Source organism: Malus sylvestris, chromosome 7 (assembly GCF_916048215.2).
Source record: "Malus sylvestris chromosome 7, drMalSylv7.2, whole genome shotgun sequence".
NCBI lineage: Eukaryota > Viridiplantae > Streptophyta > Magnoliopsida > Rosales > Rosaceae > Malus > Malus sylvestris.
The window spans coordinates 23,704,206-23,719,910 of NC_062266.1; the positions used below are offsets into that span (position 1 = coordinate 23,704,206).

Sequence of the window (15,705 nt, forward strand, 5' to 3'; positions counted from 1 at the left end):
CTCGGGCAATATTGGAGTCACCTCCACCCACCAACAAAGTGCAGCTTCAGAGACTACTAGGCAAGATCAACTTCTTAAGGAGATTCATTGCCAATTTAGCAGGCAAAATCCAACCGCTGACTCTTTTACTAAGGTTGAAAGATAAAGAAAATTTCGAGTGGGGGCCGACCCACCAACAGGCATTTGACAGCATCAAGGCCTACCTAACTTCTCCACCAGTGCCGGTACCACCTCAAAGGGGAAAGCCCTTGAAGCTATATATTTCTGCTTCGGAAAAGTCAATTGGGAGTTTGCTAGCTCAAAATAATGAAGGTGGAAAGGAGCAGGCCGTATACTACCTCAGCAGAATTTTGACCGAAGTAGAAACAAGATATTCTCCAGTGGAGAAATTGTGTTTGGCTCTATATTTTACAGCCAGCAAGCTAAGACATTATATGTTACCTTGTCACGTACACATCATTGCCAAAACAGATGTGATAAAGTACATGTTGTCAAAGCCTATGCTAGCAGGAAAGATTGGGAAGTGGATTCTAGCACTGTCAGAATTCAGCTTTCAGTATGTACCTCAAAGGGCAGTCAAAGGCCAGGCAATAGCTGATTTCTTGACCGAGCATCAGGAACCTCAAAGTGAGGTAATCAATATCCCAGGAAGTTTGGAGGTTACTAGCATTTGGATCCCACCAAGAAGTGATGTTTCGGGCAAAGAAGATTGGATCCAGCAAGAGATAAGAAGAGTAACGGGCCTATGGATTACTCCTTGGAAGCTATATTTCGATGGATCCCACACTCAGAAGGCTGCAGGAGCTGGGATTGTGATTATAAATCCTCAGGGGGTTTATCATTATTACTCATTCCTGCTCGATTACCAACAAAATACTAATAATCGGGCAGAGTATGAGGCATTGATTATTGGTCTGGAAATCCTGTTGGATTTGGGGGTAGCAGAGGTAGAAGTCTTTGGTGATTCAGAGTTGGTAGTAAACCAGCTAAATGGCGAGTTCAAGTGCAGACATATCACTATGGCGGGGTACTATATGGCAGCAACACAATTGTTGAGTTTCTGGGAATCCGAGATATCGGTCAATCATATTCCTAGGGGATCTAACTTAGCAGCCAATGAAATGGCGCAACTCGCCTCAGGAGTGCCAATACAGGAAAGAAAGTATGGAGTAAATGTCGAGATTCAAACAAGAAACCTTCCTTCCATCTTGGATCGGGGGTTTAGTTTGGATGTAATGGTTCTAGAAGCCAAGATGGAAGATTGGAGGGCACCCATCATTTATCACCTGAAGGATCCTTCTTCACCTACAAGTAAGAAGAATAGACAGCAAGCAACCAAATATGTCTTATGGGCGAAGAACCTTCTGAGAAAAACCCCGGATGGATTACTGTTAAAATGCTTAGGCTAGGAAGAATCCATGAGAGTAATTGCCGAAGTACATGAGGGAATATGTCGAGCACATCAAGCGGGGACAAAGATGAGATGGCTACTCAGAATGTACGGTTATTTCTGGCCCGACATGGAAAAAGACTGCAAGTCTTATGCCCGCGGTTGTGAAGAATGTCAGAAGCATGGACCTCTCCAACACGTGCCTTCAGTACCTTTGAATCCAGTGGTCAAGCCTTGGCCGTTCCGAGGATGGGCGATGGACTTCATCGGGCAAATTTATCCAGCTTCTAGTAAAGGGCATACTTTTATAATTATGGCGACGGATTACTTCACCAAGTGGGTGGAAGCATCAGCAGTAAAATCCGTAACTTCCACCGTAGTCAAGAATTTTATCGAGACCAAGGTCCTGCACAGATATGGGGTGCCCGAGACTATAGTGACGGACCGTGGGCCATCTTTCATTTCAAAAGAAGTCGAGGAGTTTGCAAGCAAGTATAAGATAAAGATGATCCAATCCAGTCTGTACTACCCTCAGTCAAATGCGCAGGCCGAAGCTAGCAACAAGATCCTGGTCAACATTATTAAAAGAATAGTGACAGATAGTCCAGAAAAGTGGCATGAGATGTTGGGGAACACGTTGTGGGCATACAGAACTTCCAAAAGAGCGGGGACCGGCACAACTCCTTATGCTTTGACGTTCGGGCAAGATGCAGTGCTCCCCATGGAGATCAACGTTGGTTCCGTAAGAATTCAAAACCAATTTGGGTTACATAGTACAGAATATATCGAAGCTATGTGTCAAGGTATTGAAGATCTGGATGCAGCCCGAATTGAAGCCTTGAACCAGATTCAGGAAGGAAAGATAGCTGTTGCCCGAGCTTATAACAAGAAGGTGAAGGTAAAGTCTTTCAAAGAGGGAGATTTAGTATGGAAAACAGTCCTCCCGCTGGGAGCTCAGCTTCGGGGTTTTGGAAAGTGGAGCCCTACATGGGAAGGTCCTTTCATTATCAGTCAAGTCTTGAATAAAGGAGGATACTACCTAGCGGACCTCGAAGGAAATAGGCAGAAACATCCCATTAATGTTAGATTCTTAAAGAAATATTGTCCTACATTATGGGATGTTAGGGATTGTTACATTGAAGAGGGGGCAGAGTGAAGCAAGCTTCGGGAATCCCATATGCAGTGTTTTTGTTCATCAAACATTCAAAGAGGGCAGAAAGACAGAAATTGCTAAAATAGTATTTATTTCATGTCGATAAATTGATGAAATTTACAGAGTTCCAATCCTATGTATTACATTTAATTCTCTCTGAGTATGGTGGTGTCTTCAACTGGTTTCCCGACGTCTTCATGGATGGAACCCAATCGGGTGATCGGGTTGTGCGGCCAACATGGGCCTGGTAGAGGATCCTCCAACGGGGCTGTCACCATATGTGATGGTGAAGTCCGATTTATCACCGCAACTTGCGGGAGGACAAACCATCAGGAGGAAGCCGCCTGACCAGGGGTGTTGGAGATAGAGGGGCGGTCGACCAAGGGTGTTGGAGATAGCAGTCATCAGTTAAAACCTCCTTTTCTCGCGAAAAGGGAGTTTTAGGAAACTCCACTCAAAACCTAAGGAACCCATTTCTCAGTTGCTAAGAGAAAACAAGAACGCTCAAGATGGATGGAAGTTGAAGGCCAGAACCAAAGGAAAGTTGGTGGTTTTGTAAGAGAAGTCCCGAGCTAGATTTTATAGAGCTCAAAGGACAGTTCAAGGGTCATGAAAAGAGCAAGGGGCACTGGAAGCACCAATTTCCAAGGACGGATATGCATGCATACGGGTATTCAATCAATGTCGACGCTTGAGATTCCAACCTTCACATTAATTGAAGCGGGCACTGTTTGGATTAAAACTTAATTTTTGGCCCAAAGATGGAGTCGGCCCAAAAGGAGGCTTGGAGGAATAGAAGATCAAAGCCCAGCCGAGACTTGGGAAGGCAGGAAATGGCCTTTTCTGACTTGATACAATTCACAAAGGCCACTTGCCTACCTACCCAAGGACCAAGTGGTATAGACTGATCAGACTGCACAGCCCATAAAGTACTTTATGGTGGCATTACATGTAATAAAGCTGATGAGTCATCACCCTCAGACCGCATTCGGGCAAAGCTGTTGCTACAGGAGCCAAACTGAGTAGTCTATAAAAGGAGGAAGAGAAGACAGGAATAAAGACACTCAATCAAACAAACAAAAGCACAAACTCTGCTCAAAAAGTCAGATTTGCCTTCAAACGAAGCTGTAGTCAGCCCAAGCTTTCATCCCCCTCGGGATAATCTTTTCTCCTAAACTTTGTAATAGCTCTGCTACCTTGTTCAAACTTGTTGTAGTATCGATTCACCCTTTTGTATTCTCCTTTCCCCTCTCCACCTAAGCTTTCAGACCTTTGACATAACCACAAAGATAGGGACCTGCAAGACGATCAGCCTTAATTGATAAGGTTTAATCTTGCCCGACCTGCTTTGTTCTGTCTTTGTCTTTTCTTTCTTTAAAGTCTAGCGATATGTTGTATGTTTTTAGTTATATACAAGTTGTCTCTAGTAAAATCACGATGACAAAGCTTTTGACACTTGGATCTGATTTAAATATATCTTCAATGCTTAAATTAGATCCAAGTCCTAAGCCCGCAGGCATGTAAATCTGATTAGTTTAAAAGTCCTTGGCCTCAAGGCATAAAAAAGAACTTTATGTGGACTTAACCCATCCACGACAATCCTTGATAAACGAGAAGTCCGAAGTTACTTGGGGCGCAAGTAATCGACCTACCTTCTAGTTTTCTTTCTATTATATCATGATTATCATAGAACGCTTAAGCATGGGATGGACTCTAATGGAAAGCCTTAAGGCCTACACTTAAGGCCCCACAAAGGCATCCATTTGGATTCATCCTATTCAGCGATCTTAAGAGTCTAAGCATAAGAATGAACTCTGATGGGAAGCCTCAAGGCCTACACCTAAGGCCCTACAAAGGCACCCATTTGGGTTCGTTCTATTCCTTGGATTCGGGTAATCAGAAATATAATAGTTAGAAGACTCCTACAATCACAAGAATACATATGATGCGTTCGAGTACTGGTTTAGTTATGTATGGGAAGCCTCAAGGCCTACATTTAAGGCCCCACAAAGGCACCTGTTATAACTAAACACGGTTTCTTGGATACATATATATATATATATACAATGAAAGAACGACAAGCATTTTACATCTGCCATGCTAAAGATGGCAGTGGCATGCCTGAGCACCTAAATGTTAACCTTGATTGTGAGCCTCAAGGCCTATACCTAAGGCCCCACAAAGGCACCTCTCAAAGTTAACTCTGTCCTTCTCTTTCAGCCTTACCCGAAGAGCCTTGCCCGAAGAGTCTTGCCCGACGAGACTTGCCCGACAAAGCCCAGAAACAAAGCAGAAGCCCGACAGCAGCCCTCAACCGGCGCCAACCTCCAGGGGAGCTGTGTGCTCGTCGGCCAGGAAACATCCCCAGCGGAAATTCCTGCCACGAACAGGAAGAATGTAGAATAAATGAATCTAGAGCTTTAGGATCAATGGATTCAAAGACATAGCACTTGGGAATTTCCTGTGGAGATGAACTTGCTTCAAACACATGAATTTCGACAGAAAGTAACCGGCTGGAGGAGGTGGTTTGGCTAGTCGGCCGTTACCTATTCCATTAGGAACCACATTTTTTGGTATCCATAGCGTTGCTTCTTTTTCGGCCAAATCCTAATTTCGTTTTGCTTCTCCCGGTCGTCGAGCCTGATCGACTCGACTCTTTTCCCGGACCCCCGGCCTCTCACTTCGTTTCGTTCTTCTTCTGTATCGCCGCTTGAATGAAGACACCCGATCGGCCCGACTTTCCCAAATGCCCACCACCGGCCTCCAACTTTGAGTTTTCGATCTTTTTTCAACTTCAAATAGTTCGCTCAATTCGATGTCGATCTCCTCATCACTTCTCAATGTGGTTATAGCACTGTCATGTTCATGGGGCACGTTTTGCTTGCCAAATTGCAGCACTGCCATGTTTATGGGCACATTTTGCTTGCCAAATTGCAGCCGTTTGCAGCCGTGTATCCTTTCGATCTCTTTTCTCCTTAATTGGGTGTAACATAATACAACATGTAACAATTGACATTGCATATATAGAAAGAGAGAAGAATATGCAAAAGCCCGTTCAACGTTAAGAGGTTCTGATAAACGGAAAAGGATATAAATAGTATCTAACAAAAACTGATCACACGATATACGATGAACGGTCACGATCACAGGATCACTGGATCCTCGATGATCCTTTTCCCTGATAAACAATACAAAAGGATACTTACAAAAAGGTGTAGCACCTTAAACTACAACCATATGTTTTGAGTCATTCCAAATATAACAAAAATACATCTCAAGTAACACTAATATGTCATCTGATAGATACTACAGCAGACACGCAGCAAGAGCTTCAGAACAAACAAAAGCATTGCCAATAAGGCGCATTATGGCTTGGTCGAAACATTATTCCGTGGAGGATTTGATTAACGACTTCAGGGAGATATTTCCACGAACTTGAAAGAAGGCCTTCAGTTACTGTGAGCTACCTCTTCCATGCCTAATTCAAAAGCCCTCTTTACTATTCTCCTTTAGCTAATGCATAATAGCATTTTACACATCCATGACACTACTTTGGTGTTCGTACCACTCCTGCACTTCGATAGCTTGCTGTCATTCAAAATAAGTTTATGTTACTTCTTCATAGGACTAATAATCATAGTTAACTATAACCTTATTCAAGAACTTGGTGGGAAAAAAGTAATTAGCTTCATATTCGGGATTGAAACTCACTGTCATGCAAAACATCTCCCACTGTTGTTTTCATTGGTGGCTACAGTGTGTAGTCCTCTAGTTGAGGTAGATCAAAGAAAAATGGTAGATCAAAGAAAAATTCCATATCTTCTTCTGGTGGAGGACATACCTAGATTAAGAATCATGAACAAGAGCAAAGTTTAAATATATCCATAAGAAGTTCATATAAGAAAATGTTTAAAGAGACTCATTCTTACCTCTGAAATCCTTTTATTCGTAGCTTGATTTTCAAAATTAGAAATGGAGTTCTTAAATTGTTCATCATCATCACTGGTAGAAACATTATTCTTGGATATAACACATGTTGGTGACTCTTGGGCGACATGTAAACAGAGTGAATCCATGTCGTTTTGGGACTGAACACATAATTGGATTAAAAATCACAAACAAGCAGGTTAAGTTTTGATACACTTTTGTATTATTAAAGTTCATATAGAAATATTCAAATAAGCATTTTTATTCTCACCTGTTGAGACATATTATGTGGAGCTTCATTTTTTAAATCAGATACGGTGAAACTATGAGGTTCACCTTCATCACAGGTTGAAATATCATTCTTATTAATATAAGAATAATTATTATCTCCAAATGGTGATTGTATTGCATTACAATCATCATTGGTGCCATTGGCTTGCAGAACATCTTCCAGCTCTATGTATCCGGATGATAGGGGTGTAGAGGAACTGTTATCCTGTGACTGAAGAGAATCAAAGAGTGATGCATAAGTTTCGATAAATTTCTCGTGATCCATGAGATAAATGTTAAAAGACCAGACGATTCTCATTCTCACCCCTGGAGTCACAACAGCTGCAGCATGATCTTCAACATTAGACACACTACAGCTGCCAAGTTCAACTTCACCGATTGAGGTATCCTCCTCATCGGATTTTTTCTTCATGCGACAGATAACGAAATCCTTCAGCATAAGTTGGACAACAATATTATGAGCTATAGATCCAATCCAATTGCCACACTTCAAAACTATTACTAAATGTATGTTAAACACGGAAACATCAATCCAACACACAAATTTGATGTTGCATAATCCAAAGATAATAAACAAGGAACAAAATAGCAAACTCTGCAACTGGAAAAGAGAGTGACCTGAGGCAGTTTAGGATTGGCTTCACTATCAATGCGATCGTGCTCGTGCATGACCCAGTTGGTTTTTTTCGGTTTAGGCTCACAACGCCGGTAGAACGTCAAGGTCCTCTTCTTACCAATGACAGCTTTGGACCGCCGAGCCTTGATATCACGCTCCTTGCCTGTGATTTTCCAGTAGCCTCCTGGTGTGGTTCTGTTGGACCGCTTGCTGTTCTTGTACTTATAATTCTTTCGACCGAAGAAGTACCACTCCATATCGTCGGATGGCATGCGAGCTGAAAATTGCAACAATTCGAACCAAGAAATTGAGGCCAACCAAATTCAAGTCTTGAAAAACCAAGTACTAAAAACAGAGCAAATTTTTCCCCTTGGGAGCTCATACATAATTGTTAGCGAGAAAAAAACCAAGTACACCAACAGCACCAAATAAAATCAAAACACGAAATGGATGCCAATCCAATTCAGTTCTTCAAAACCACATACCAAATACAAAACAATATACTATTTTTATGAATAATGATAAATAAACAGTGAGGAAAGAGTGGGAGAGACTGAATAATTACCAGCCAAATCCCCAGGGTCGAAGTTGCAGACATCGACTTCAGGGATGTTTTCAGCTTGGAAATCCTTGTCCTGTTTCTTGAGCTTCAAGTAATGGTCCACCAGTTCCTCCCCGGTGGGGTGGAATCTGAACCCTACCTGCCCTGAACCCCCTCCTCCTCTTGTTTTTCTCTTTCTTCCCGGTGTTTCCATGTGTTTCTTTTCTCTCAGCGTATGTGTGCGTGTGTGCGTGTGTGTTTGTGTGAAATGAGAAGAAGGTGCAGCTACAAGTATTTTATAAAGTCACTTCAGAATAATCAGTACTATTTGATCCAGCCAATCAAGTCTCGGACTTCCCAAACAAGTTTGCTGACATGCCACGCTTTTATTTTTTATTTATATATTTTTGTCTTTTTGATCAACCCCTCTCGGAAGTTTACTTTTTTCCTTTGATTTTTTTGGTAGACAACCCCTCTTGGAAGTTTAGCTTTAGGATTACTTTATAACACTTGGAATCTTCCCACTTCATAAAATCTGTCAGAGGCAGTTACACGTCCTTTTCCCACATTGAATTACAAGTCCAAAAGCATTCGATATGAAATGATACGCTCGTTTTTATAATTTGCACCCTGCATTTGTTTTTGGGATTTGGATCTTCTCCTTAGCCAATGGAAATGATCTTTCTGATCAAGTATCGTAGACCGTTAGATTTTTATTTAATGGTTACAAACAGAAGGGTTCCTTTAAAATTATAATAATTATAACTGTTGGATGAAAATACAACGATTCACAATACTTGATCAGGAGGATCCTCTTCATTAGCTAAGGAGAGGATCCAGATCCTTGTTTTTGTTTGTTAATTTTCTTTAACTTTTTCAACATAACGATAACAAATAAGTATGAATTGTGCTTGTGGTAAAAAATGATGGGTTGAAGTAACTCGTAATAATACTTGACTTTTGTAATAGAGAGTGACTTTTACGCATCATTTTCATCTTTTGCACTCTTCACTTCGATATTTTATTCTATTTAATTTGTTCAAGTTAACCGAGATCATCATCTTATGTTCTAAGGGAGAAGGAGATCGCGTAATATTCGAAGTTTGAAGAGAGTACTCAGGAAGATTAAGCTCAAGTTGATCATCCATGGTTTTCAATTCTTTAAAACTGCATTCATGTGTATACTCCTAGTCCCCTAACCAAATTATTAACTCTAGGCTTCACTAAAACAAATAGTTCACTCAAAAAGGGCCAAAACCTTTACATTTCATGACTCTTCTAAACACGCAAAAAGGAGCCAAAATACTCATCCTCGATACATAACCGTATGATCTCCTAAAGTATATCATATGCAAGTCACGTGATTTAAATTGATAGAATTTGAATAAAATAACTTTGAATCTTATAATAGAGATGAAATTTACAATTTTTAATAAATTTTAAAAGACTTAATTTTTACTCGGATATTAATTGATGACCAAATTGGCAGCGTGCTCTATTTTTAAACCTGCAATTGAGACAAGAAGTTTAAGAGCAACACATGTGAAAGTATAAAACCACGTACTTTGGCTGTGGAATAGTCCTTTCAATTTCCTCACCTTTCAAGATTCCATTTGCAATTGGCATTGCCGCGTTAGGTGATTTTCATCTCTGATCCATCTACCATCAGATAGAAACTTTGGAAAGTACTGCTCTACTCTAAGCCATCTCAATATCAAATCGAATAAGATCACGATACCACATATTTTGTGAGGGAAAATGTGAAGGAAACTAAGAGCCAGTTTGGTATCATATTTGAAATTTTTTATCATTTCTCCAAATATTTTTTTAAAACAACTTTCTTTAGAACTCAAAAATTTGATTGGTTTGCGACTTAAAATTTTTAAATCTTACGACTTAAACTAGACAAAGAAATCTAAAAAGAGGGGGTCACATGAGAGGGAGAAAGATGAGAGATGAGGAAAGAAAGTAAGAGATGATTGAAGAAAAAAGAAAAAAGAGAGAGGATTGGACGAGATAGAGAGGAAGAGAAGTGAGAGAAAGAACCGAGAAAATGAAGAAAGCGGATTAAAGGAGAGACGAAAAAGGTAAAAAAAAAAAGGAGAGAGAGAAGAAAAAAGAGAGAGAGATTTGGAGTGAGAGGGAGGAGGGAGAAAAAAGAAATGAGAGAGTTGAAGTTTAAAAACTCTAAAAACTCACTTTTTATGTTTTTAGAGAATATACTATATTTTTTAGTTAGTCTTAAGTTCAGTTTTTGAAAATAGTCCTACCAAAACAAGTTTTTAAGGCTTAAAACTTGAAAATTATTTTTGAGTTTAAAAAGTTGGATTCAAGTAGAGTACCAAATAGATCCTAAATTTTTAGACCATTTTTTATAGACTGCATGATGTGACGATTAATGATTGAGCTCTTATTTTAATGAGTTAAAGAAGTCCAACCATCAATTACCACATTATATAATTTACAAAAGATAATCTAAAAATTTCATCTCTCTAACATCATTCATAAAACATCATTCATTTATGAAAGACATATAACGCGATGTCATAGTTGATGTGGGTGGAGGAATCCCTTTGGTTCCTCCCTCTTTATAAAAAAATATATATTTCAGAATTTTGTTATTGGAGAATGGAGATATCCAATAGGGCTTTAAGACTTCCCTCACACGTCTCAACTACTTCCTCACCATGTTGTCTCAAGTACCTCTTCTCCAAAATCATGACCTATCTTTATCTCAAGTTACATAATTATCACTCAATCTTACCATATTTTTCGACCAACAAACTTTTTCGTAACTAGCCCGTCTAATTTTACAGCCTCAAGGTCCTTCTCTAGTAGTAACTTTCATAAAAGAATAAGTGTTGAACTCTTTATAAATTCTCTAATTTTATTGTGTATACATGTGTAATACATAATAAACTCACACAACAAACATAATTGAAATTGAAAATGTGCATCTATAACTATTTGTTAAAAGTTGAAAATTTTCGTCGCCAGAAAAATATATACGGTATATATAATATACCCCACCGACGCGGTGGCTGGGGACTCATTATGGCACTTACGTTGGGGGGCTTGTGAGTCATATTTAATGTGACAAAAATGTAAATATTCATATGCTTATAAATATCTTGGCCCACAAATTGTGGCGTAATCTTTTTAAGTATCAATTTTGACTGGTAATGCAGGTCTCCTTCAAACCATTTTTGACCAAGCAAAGTTTTTGAGGATGGTTGTGGGCTTTAAAGTTATGTAATACATTTTGCATGTTCCGTTTAAATTGTACATAACACAGCCTTGAACAGCGTTGGGGTGGTGGCGCAGTTGGCTAGCGCGTAGGTCTCATAGCTTCTGAGTGATCCTGAGGTCGAGAGTTCGAGCCTCTCTCACCCCATTCTTTTTTATCTTTTGCTATTATAGGAAAACAAAAACATTTTAACTTCCAACTTCTAACAACACGAACATGGTCCAGTAGTATTTATCTTTCACAATTTTAAATGATATCCCAAGAGTTTGAATTTCCATATGATTTCTTTAACATCTCAACTTCTAACACTACCATGGTCTAACCGTATTTCTCTTTTACAATTTCAAGAAAATATCCTAAGAGTTCGAATCCCCGCTACCAAATGATTAAACAAAAAACAATATACCGTACCGAGATTCCAATACCAGCCATACATCATTACATCTGGTACGTAGAAACAGAAACATGTCAAACTCCATAGGCTAGACCTGTAAACGGGTCGGGTTTATTGGGTTTGGATCGGGTTCAACCCGACCCGTTAAGTTAACGGGTCACCCGAACCCGACCCGTTAACCCCCGTTAACAATTTTTTTTTTTTTTTTGCATAAAGTTTATTTTTTGTTATTAAGACTTTACTAAAATTACTAAAATATCCTCAACTAACGGGTCCTAACGGGTCTAACAGGTTGACCCAAAGTGACCCGTTATTTAACGGGTTGTTAACGGGTTCACCCGTTAGCGACCCAATCCATTAAACATCCACCCAAATACAAATATTAACGGGTTGGGTCGGGTCGGGTTAACGGGTTGGGTCCAAAATGCCAGGCCTACCATAGGCTATGCCAAATGTAAACATTTCATCACTGCAAAACATGGCTGGTACTCCCACATTTTATAGCAGCAATAAGCAACCACTAAGTCTGGCATTACTCATTGTGTGACGCTCATCTAGCACCACTGCCCATATAAAACTACTTCCCAAGCAAAAACAAAGAACAATATCGCACCTAGAACCGTGTTGAAAAGGTATACTGATGGGGGACTTGTTAATGGGGGGAAAGTTTCCCAGGAAATGAAAGAACAGCTCATCCAATTGCCGGCGGTGGTTGCATTGTGTGTCTGCTTCAAACCCTTTTCTGTATTATTGCCTTGAACCGCCTCTGCGTCTTTGTTAGATTCTGTTATAAAGTTCCTCTTCGGGGGAAAATCAACAGCAGCTCGACGCTCTGCAGCTACTTTGGCCTGCAAAAATAAACCAGATTAAGTTGTGGAAATAGCCTCTCCAAAGAAACATTATTCATGTTCTCCGTGCTGCAGTTTGGGTTCTCTCACTCACCTTGCTTTGCTGCTGTTCTAATTCATTAGGTTTGCCTGGTGCTAAGAGGGCACTTGTTGAATATGTTCTTCTCTCATTGTTATAGTATTCGTCGGAGGCTAACTGAATAGAGTTAATCTGAAGGCTATCTGCATCTACATCCACAGAGGAAGCACTCTTTTTAATGGGTCTTGATGCACCAGAATCTTCATCACTGACTGATTGAAGACGATCAGTCTGAGGTTTAGGTAATACATTGGTAGAGGAAGCAGCCTGTATTAAGATCCGGTTACGAAGCGTAACACCTTTCCCGCCCCGGGACTGGCCCTAAAAAATAATAATAATCAGAAAACATGAGCAAGTTTCCAAAGCTTCCAGTACCAAAAAGTTAAGCGAAGTTTTAGCAGAACGCTTTTTTACCTCTTCAAGTTCAACTGCATGTTGTACTTCTGTGGCTGAGCCACTGCTTACTCCACAATCCTTTAAATACACCTTCCTAGGTGACTGTGGCAGAGTGGAGTTATTTAAGACGTTAGCGTGAGTTATTTGTTCACTGAAAGCCTCATCCGGGTCAACAATAACTGTATTTACGAACTCTTCTGAATCTCCATCCGATTCATTAGCTCCAGGTGCAGATTGCGTTCCATGGTAATCATTATTATCATGCGCATTTGCAAGCATACTGCCCATATGCCTCTGAAAAATGTCCGGATTTGGTGGTGGCTGAGTACGTTCCTGCATAATGAACAACAAGCAAGCGAAGGTTTTGGATCTGTTTCTTTTGCTCCGAGTATATATATATATATGAAGAAGTTTTAATCACCATTCGTGCTCGACATTCTCACCTCTTCAACATGCATATTATGTGCTGGTTGCAGTTGATTTTCAAAGTCATGTGCATTGTTGTAATTACTAGATTCACCTTCATCACAGGTTGCAACATCCGTATTCTTACCTGATTTCTTCTTTACGTGACAGAGAACGAAATCCCTCTGCAAATAAGTTGGAAAACCAATTATGTAATGAAGTATCACCAACAGAAAATTAAACAAGGTTCCAACCAAAAGTCACTGAACTTTGCACATTTACAGAACAAGCCAATTGGCTTGAAGGGGTTTCGATTTTGATCCATTCAATGATTTCAAAACCAAAACCTCTTCGAACCAAACCAAATAGACTTGAGTTTCACAACGAAAACCCCTCAAGCCTCCGGTATAGAACTTGCCTCATACAATGCTGCAAATTGTACATCATATATCCCTAACATTATTAACAAAGACCCGATAACAGAAAGAGAAGGATGACCCGATTGGCATTAGGACTGACTTGAGGGATGTAAAACTCATGCATGACCCAGGGGGTAATTTGGGCTTGACGAGGGCGACCTCGGTAAAATGTCAGAATCCTCTTTTTACCGATAGTTTTGTTGTCTCGAGCCGTGACTATTTTATCCCGGCCAGTGATCTTCCAGAAGCCTGTGCTTGTCGCCCTTTCGATGTCGTGTCTGCTGTTATTTTTGTAAATTGGTCGGTTGTAGAAGTACCATTCCTCATCATCCGACTTTATCAATGACTTAGCTGCATAAAAACACAACATTTGGATCAAACCAACACATATTTTTACACTCATTCAAATGCAAACTAAAAAGTATCAGTAAAAAGGTAGCGATTTTCGCACCCCATCTTCAGCTATTTCCACTTAAAAAATGAACATTTTACAATTTTTCGAACTCGCAGAAGAGTGTTAAGCGCTAAAATCTCTTACCTTCGTAAAATTGTCACTCAAGAAAAAACAATAGTAACTTTAAGAACTGGGATTGGTAATAAGTTACGTTTGGATTAAACCCAATTGCCTAAACAGAGATTCAAACTGTAGGGGGTGTATTCAATTGGGATTTTGAGGGATTTTAATTTTCTTAATGAATCTAATCAAGATTTTAGGTGATTCTCAGAAATTTAATGGGTATTCAATTAGGATTTTAAGATAGTTTATTAAAATCATTAGAAATCCGGTGTATTCAATTAGAATTTTAAAAAAGTTTATAACATTTCAGGTGTATTCAATTAGAATTAGAATTTAAAGAATTTGGAAAAATTGAGGAATTTGAAGGAATTTGAGAGATTTTGTAGTGTATTTTAAGCATCCACAAATCTCACATTTCCCCATGAGATTTTGAGGGAATTGAATCAAAATTTTACATGGAATCCCTACAAATCAATTAAACTCCATAAAAATCCATGGATTTATAAATCCATTAAAATCTCTCAAATTCTCAATTGAATACATCCCTTAGTAATAAGTTACACATTACTAAAGTTGTCACCAAAAATAAAATAAAAAATTGAATTTTTTAAGAACTGGGTTTGGTAATAAGTTACGTAAGGATTAAACCCAAATACCCAATGGCAAATACAGATTATACAGATTATCCGACTCTTTGAAACAAGAAAAATAATGAAAATTTAAGACCTGGGGTTTTGCAAATAATTACCAGGCAAGTCCCAGGGCTCGTGTTTGCAGATATTGATTTCACGGATGACGTCGCTGACGAGGGAATCCTCTCCCCGGAGCTTCAACTGCAAGTAATGGCCGATCAGCTCTTCTTCTGTGGGGTGGAATCGGAATCCCACTGGCAGTAATATGCCTCTTGCGGTTGCTCTGGTGAAGGGGATTCCATTGGAAGCCATCCTCCTTCATGTAGGACAAATGGAATGCTGGGTGGGTTATTTTAGGATTAAGAAAAACAAGAGAAACAGTAATTGACTTGAGGTCGATCAAAGTCTTTCTCTTTCAGTGGACATTTTTTGCTTATGGAAGAAGCTATTAAACTTCTGCTTGGTTGTACATGGTGGGCTCTGGAATTTTTGTTGTCGTGATTTTTGGTGGGACCCCGGGCAATCCTACGTGTGGAACTGCTTGCTGTATGGCTGCGTGGGTGTGCTTCTTCGGAAAGAGCAGAGAAGCTACAGGGATCATGAGAAGATTTTGTATCCCATTTTTTCCAAATAGAAGATTAAATGAGGGTAGGTTGTGAGACTGAAATTTCTGATTCAATTGCTTATTTTGCAGTTTTGAAAACAGAGGGCATATAAGAAGTAGACGAATTTCGTCATCGTGTAGGATAAACAGTCGATAAGGTAGATCGAGAAAATCTAATTAAAAAAGTCGGTAGCATTTTCATGGAGTTTCAATCAAAATATGTCTTCATATATTGTCACTTCTCAA

At 39.5% G+C, this 15,705-nt stretch overlaps 2 protein-coding genes and 1 non-coding gene across 6 annotated transcripts; 1 reads left to right on the plus strand and 2 right to left on the minus strand.

The window, feature by feature from the left end:
• Positions 1–5,668: 5,668 nt before the first annotated feature.
• Positions 5,669–8,256, minus strand: LOC126629851 (NAC domain-containing protein 71-like). Of its 3 annotated transcripts, XM_050299995.1 has the most exons (7): positions 7,943–8,243; positions 7,380–7,654; positions 7,066–7,191; positions 6,742–6,972; positions 6,473–6,631; positions 6,255–6,384; positions 5,669–6,131 (listed from the first exon to the last, which is right to left on the minus strand). In XM_050299995.1, the coding sequence occupies exons 1-6, from the start codon at positions 8,130–8,132 to the stop codon at positions 6,295–6,297; spliced, it is 1,071 nt and encodes a 356-aa protein (XP_050155952.1). In that variant the 5' UTR covers positions 8,133–8,243; the 3' UTR covers positions 5,669–6,131; positions 6,255–6,294. The 3 variants fall into 3 exon arrangements, with proteins under 3 accessions (XP_050155952.1, XP_050155951.1, XP_050155950.1); XM_050299994.1 differs by having other exon boundaries at positions 5,669–6,127; positions 6,742–7,191; positions 7,943–8,256; XM_050299993.1 differs by having other exon boundaries at positions 6,742–7,191; positions 7,943–8,251.
• Positions 8,257–11,227: 2,971 nt separating this feature from the next.
• TRNAM-CAU (transfer RNA methionine (anticodon CAU)) lies at positions 11,228–11,312 on the plus strand. The gene is given in 2 exon segments: positions 11,228–11,265; positions 11,277–11,312. It is a non-coding gene; the product is annotated as a tRNA-Met (tRNA).
• Positions 11,313–12,000: 688 nt separating this feature from the next.
• LOC126629848 (protein BEARSKIN2-like) lies at positions 12,001–15,473 on the minus strand. 2 transcript variants are annotated; one of them, XM_050299987.1, is made up of 6 exons: positions 14,972–15,473; positions 13,786–14,057; positions 13,326–13,472; positions 12,901–13,215; positions 12,502–12,807; positions 12,001–12,407 (listed from the first exon to the last, which is right to left on the minus strand). In XM_050299987.1, exons 1-6 carry the CDS (start codon positions 15,165–15,167, stop codon positions 12,114–12,116), a joined length of 1,530 nt encoding a protein of 509 aa, XP_050155944.1. In that variant the 5' UTR covers positions 15,168–15,473; the 3' UTR covers positions 12,001–12,113. The 2 variants fall into 2 exon arrangements, with proteins under 2 accessions (XP_050155944.1, XP_050155945.1); XM_050299988.1 differs by having other exon boundaries at positions 13,807–14,057; positions 14,972–15,462.
• Between the last annotated feature and the right edge of the window lie 232 nt (positions 15,474–15,705).

Bases quoted from the DNA above. Each gene is read 5' to 3' on its own strand.
- LOC126629851 (XM_050299994.1), bottom strand. From the start codon at position 8,132: ATGGAAACACCGGGAAGAAAGAGAAAAACAAGAGGAGGAGGGGGTTCA. The intron at 6,632-6,741 runs GTGAGAATAAAA...TTATGTGTTCAG, and splicing joins CACATAATATGTCTCAACAG to TCCCAAAACGACATGGATTC. The intron at 6,385-6,472 runs GTAAGAATGAGT...TTCTTAATCTAG, and splicing joins CGAATAAAAGGATTTCAGAG to GTATGTCCTCCACCAGAAGA.
- LOC126629848 (XM_050299987.1), bottom strand. From the start codon at position 15,167: ATGGCTTCCAATGGAATCCCCTTCACCAGAGCAACCGCAAGAGGCATA. The intron at 14,058-14,971 runs GTAATTATTTGC...GTTTTTATGCAG, and splicing joins CGAGCCCTGGGACTTGCCTG to CTAAGTCATTGATAAAGTCG. The intron at 12,408-12,501 runs GTGAGTGAGAGA...TTATTTTTGCAG, and splicing joins TAGAACAGCAGCAAAGCAAG to GCCAAAGTAGCTGCAGAGCG.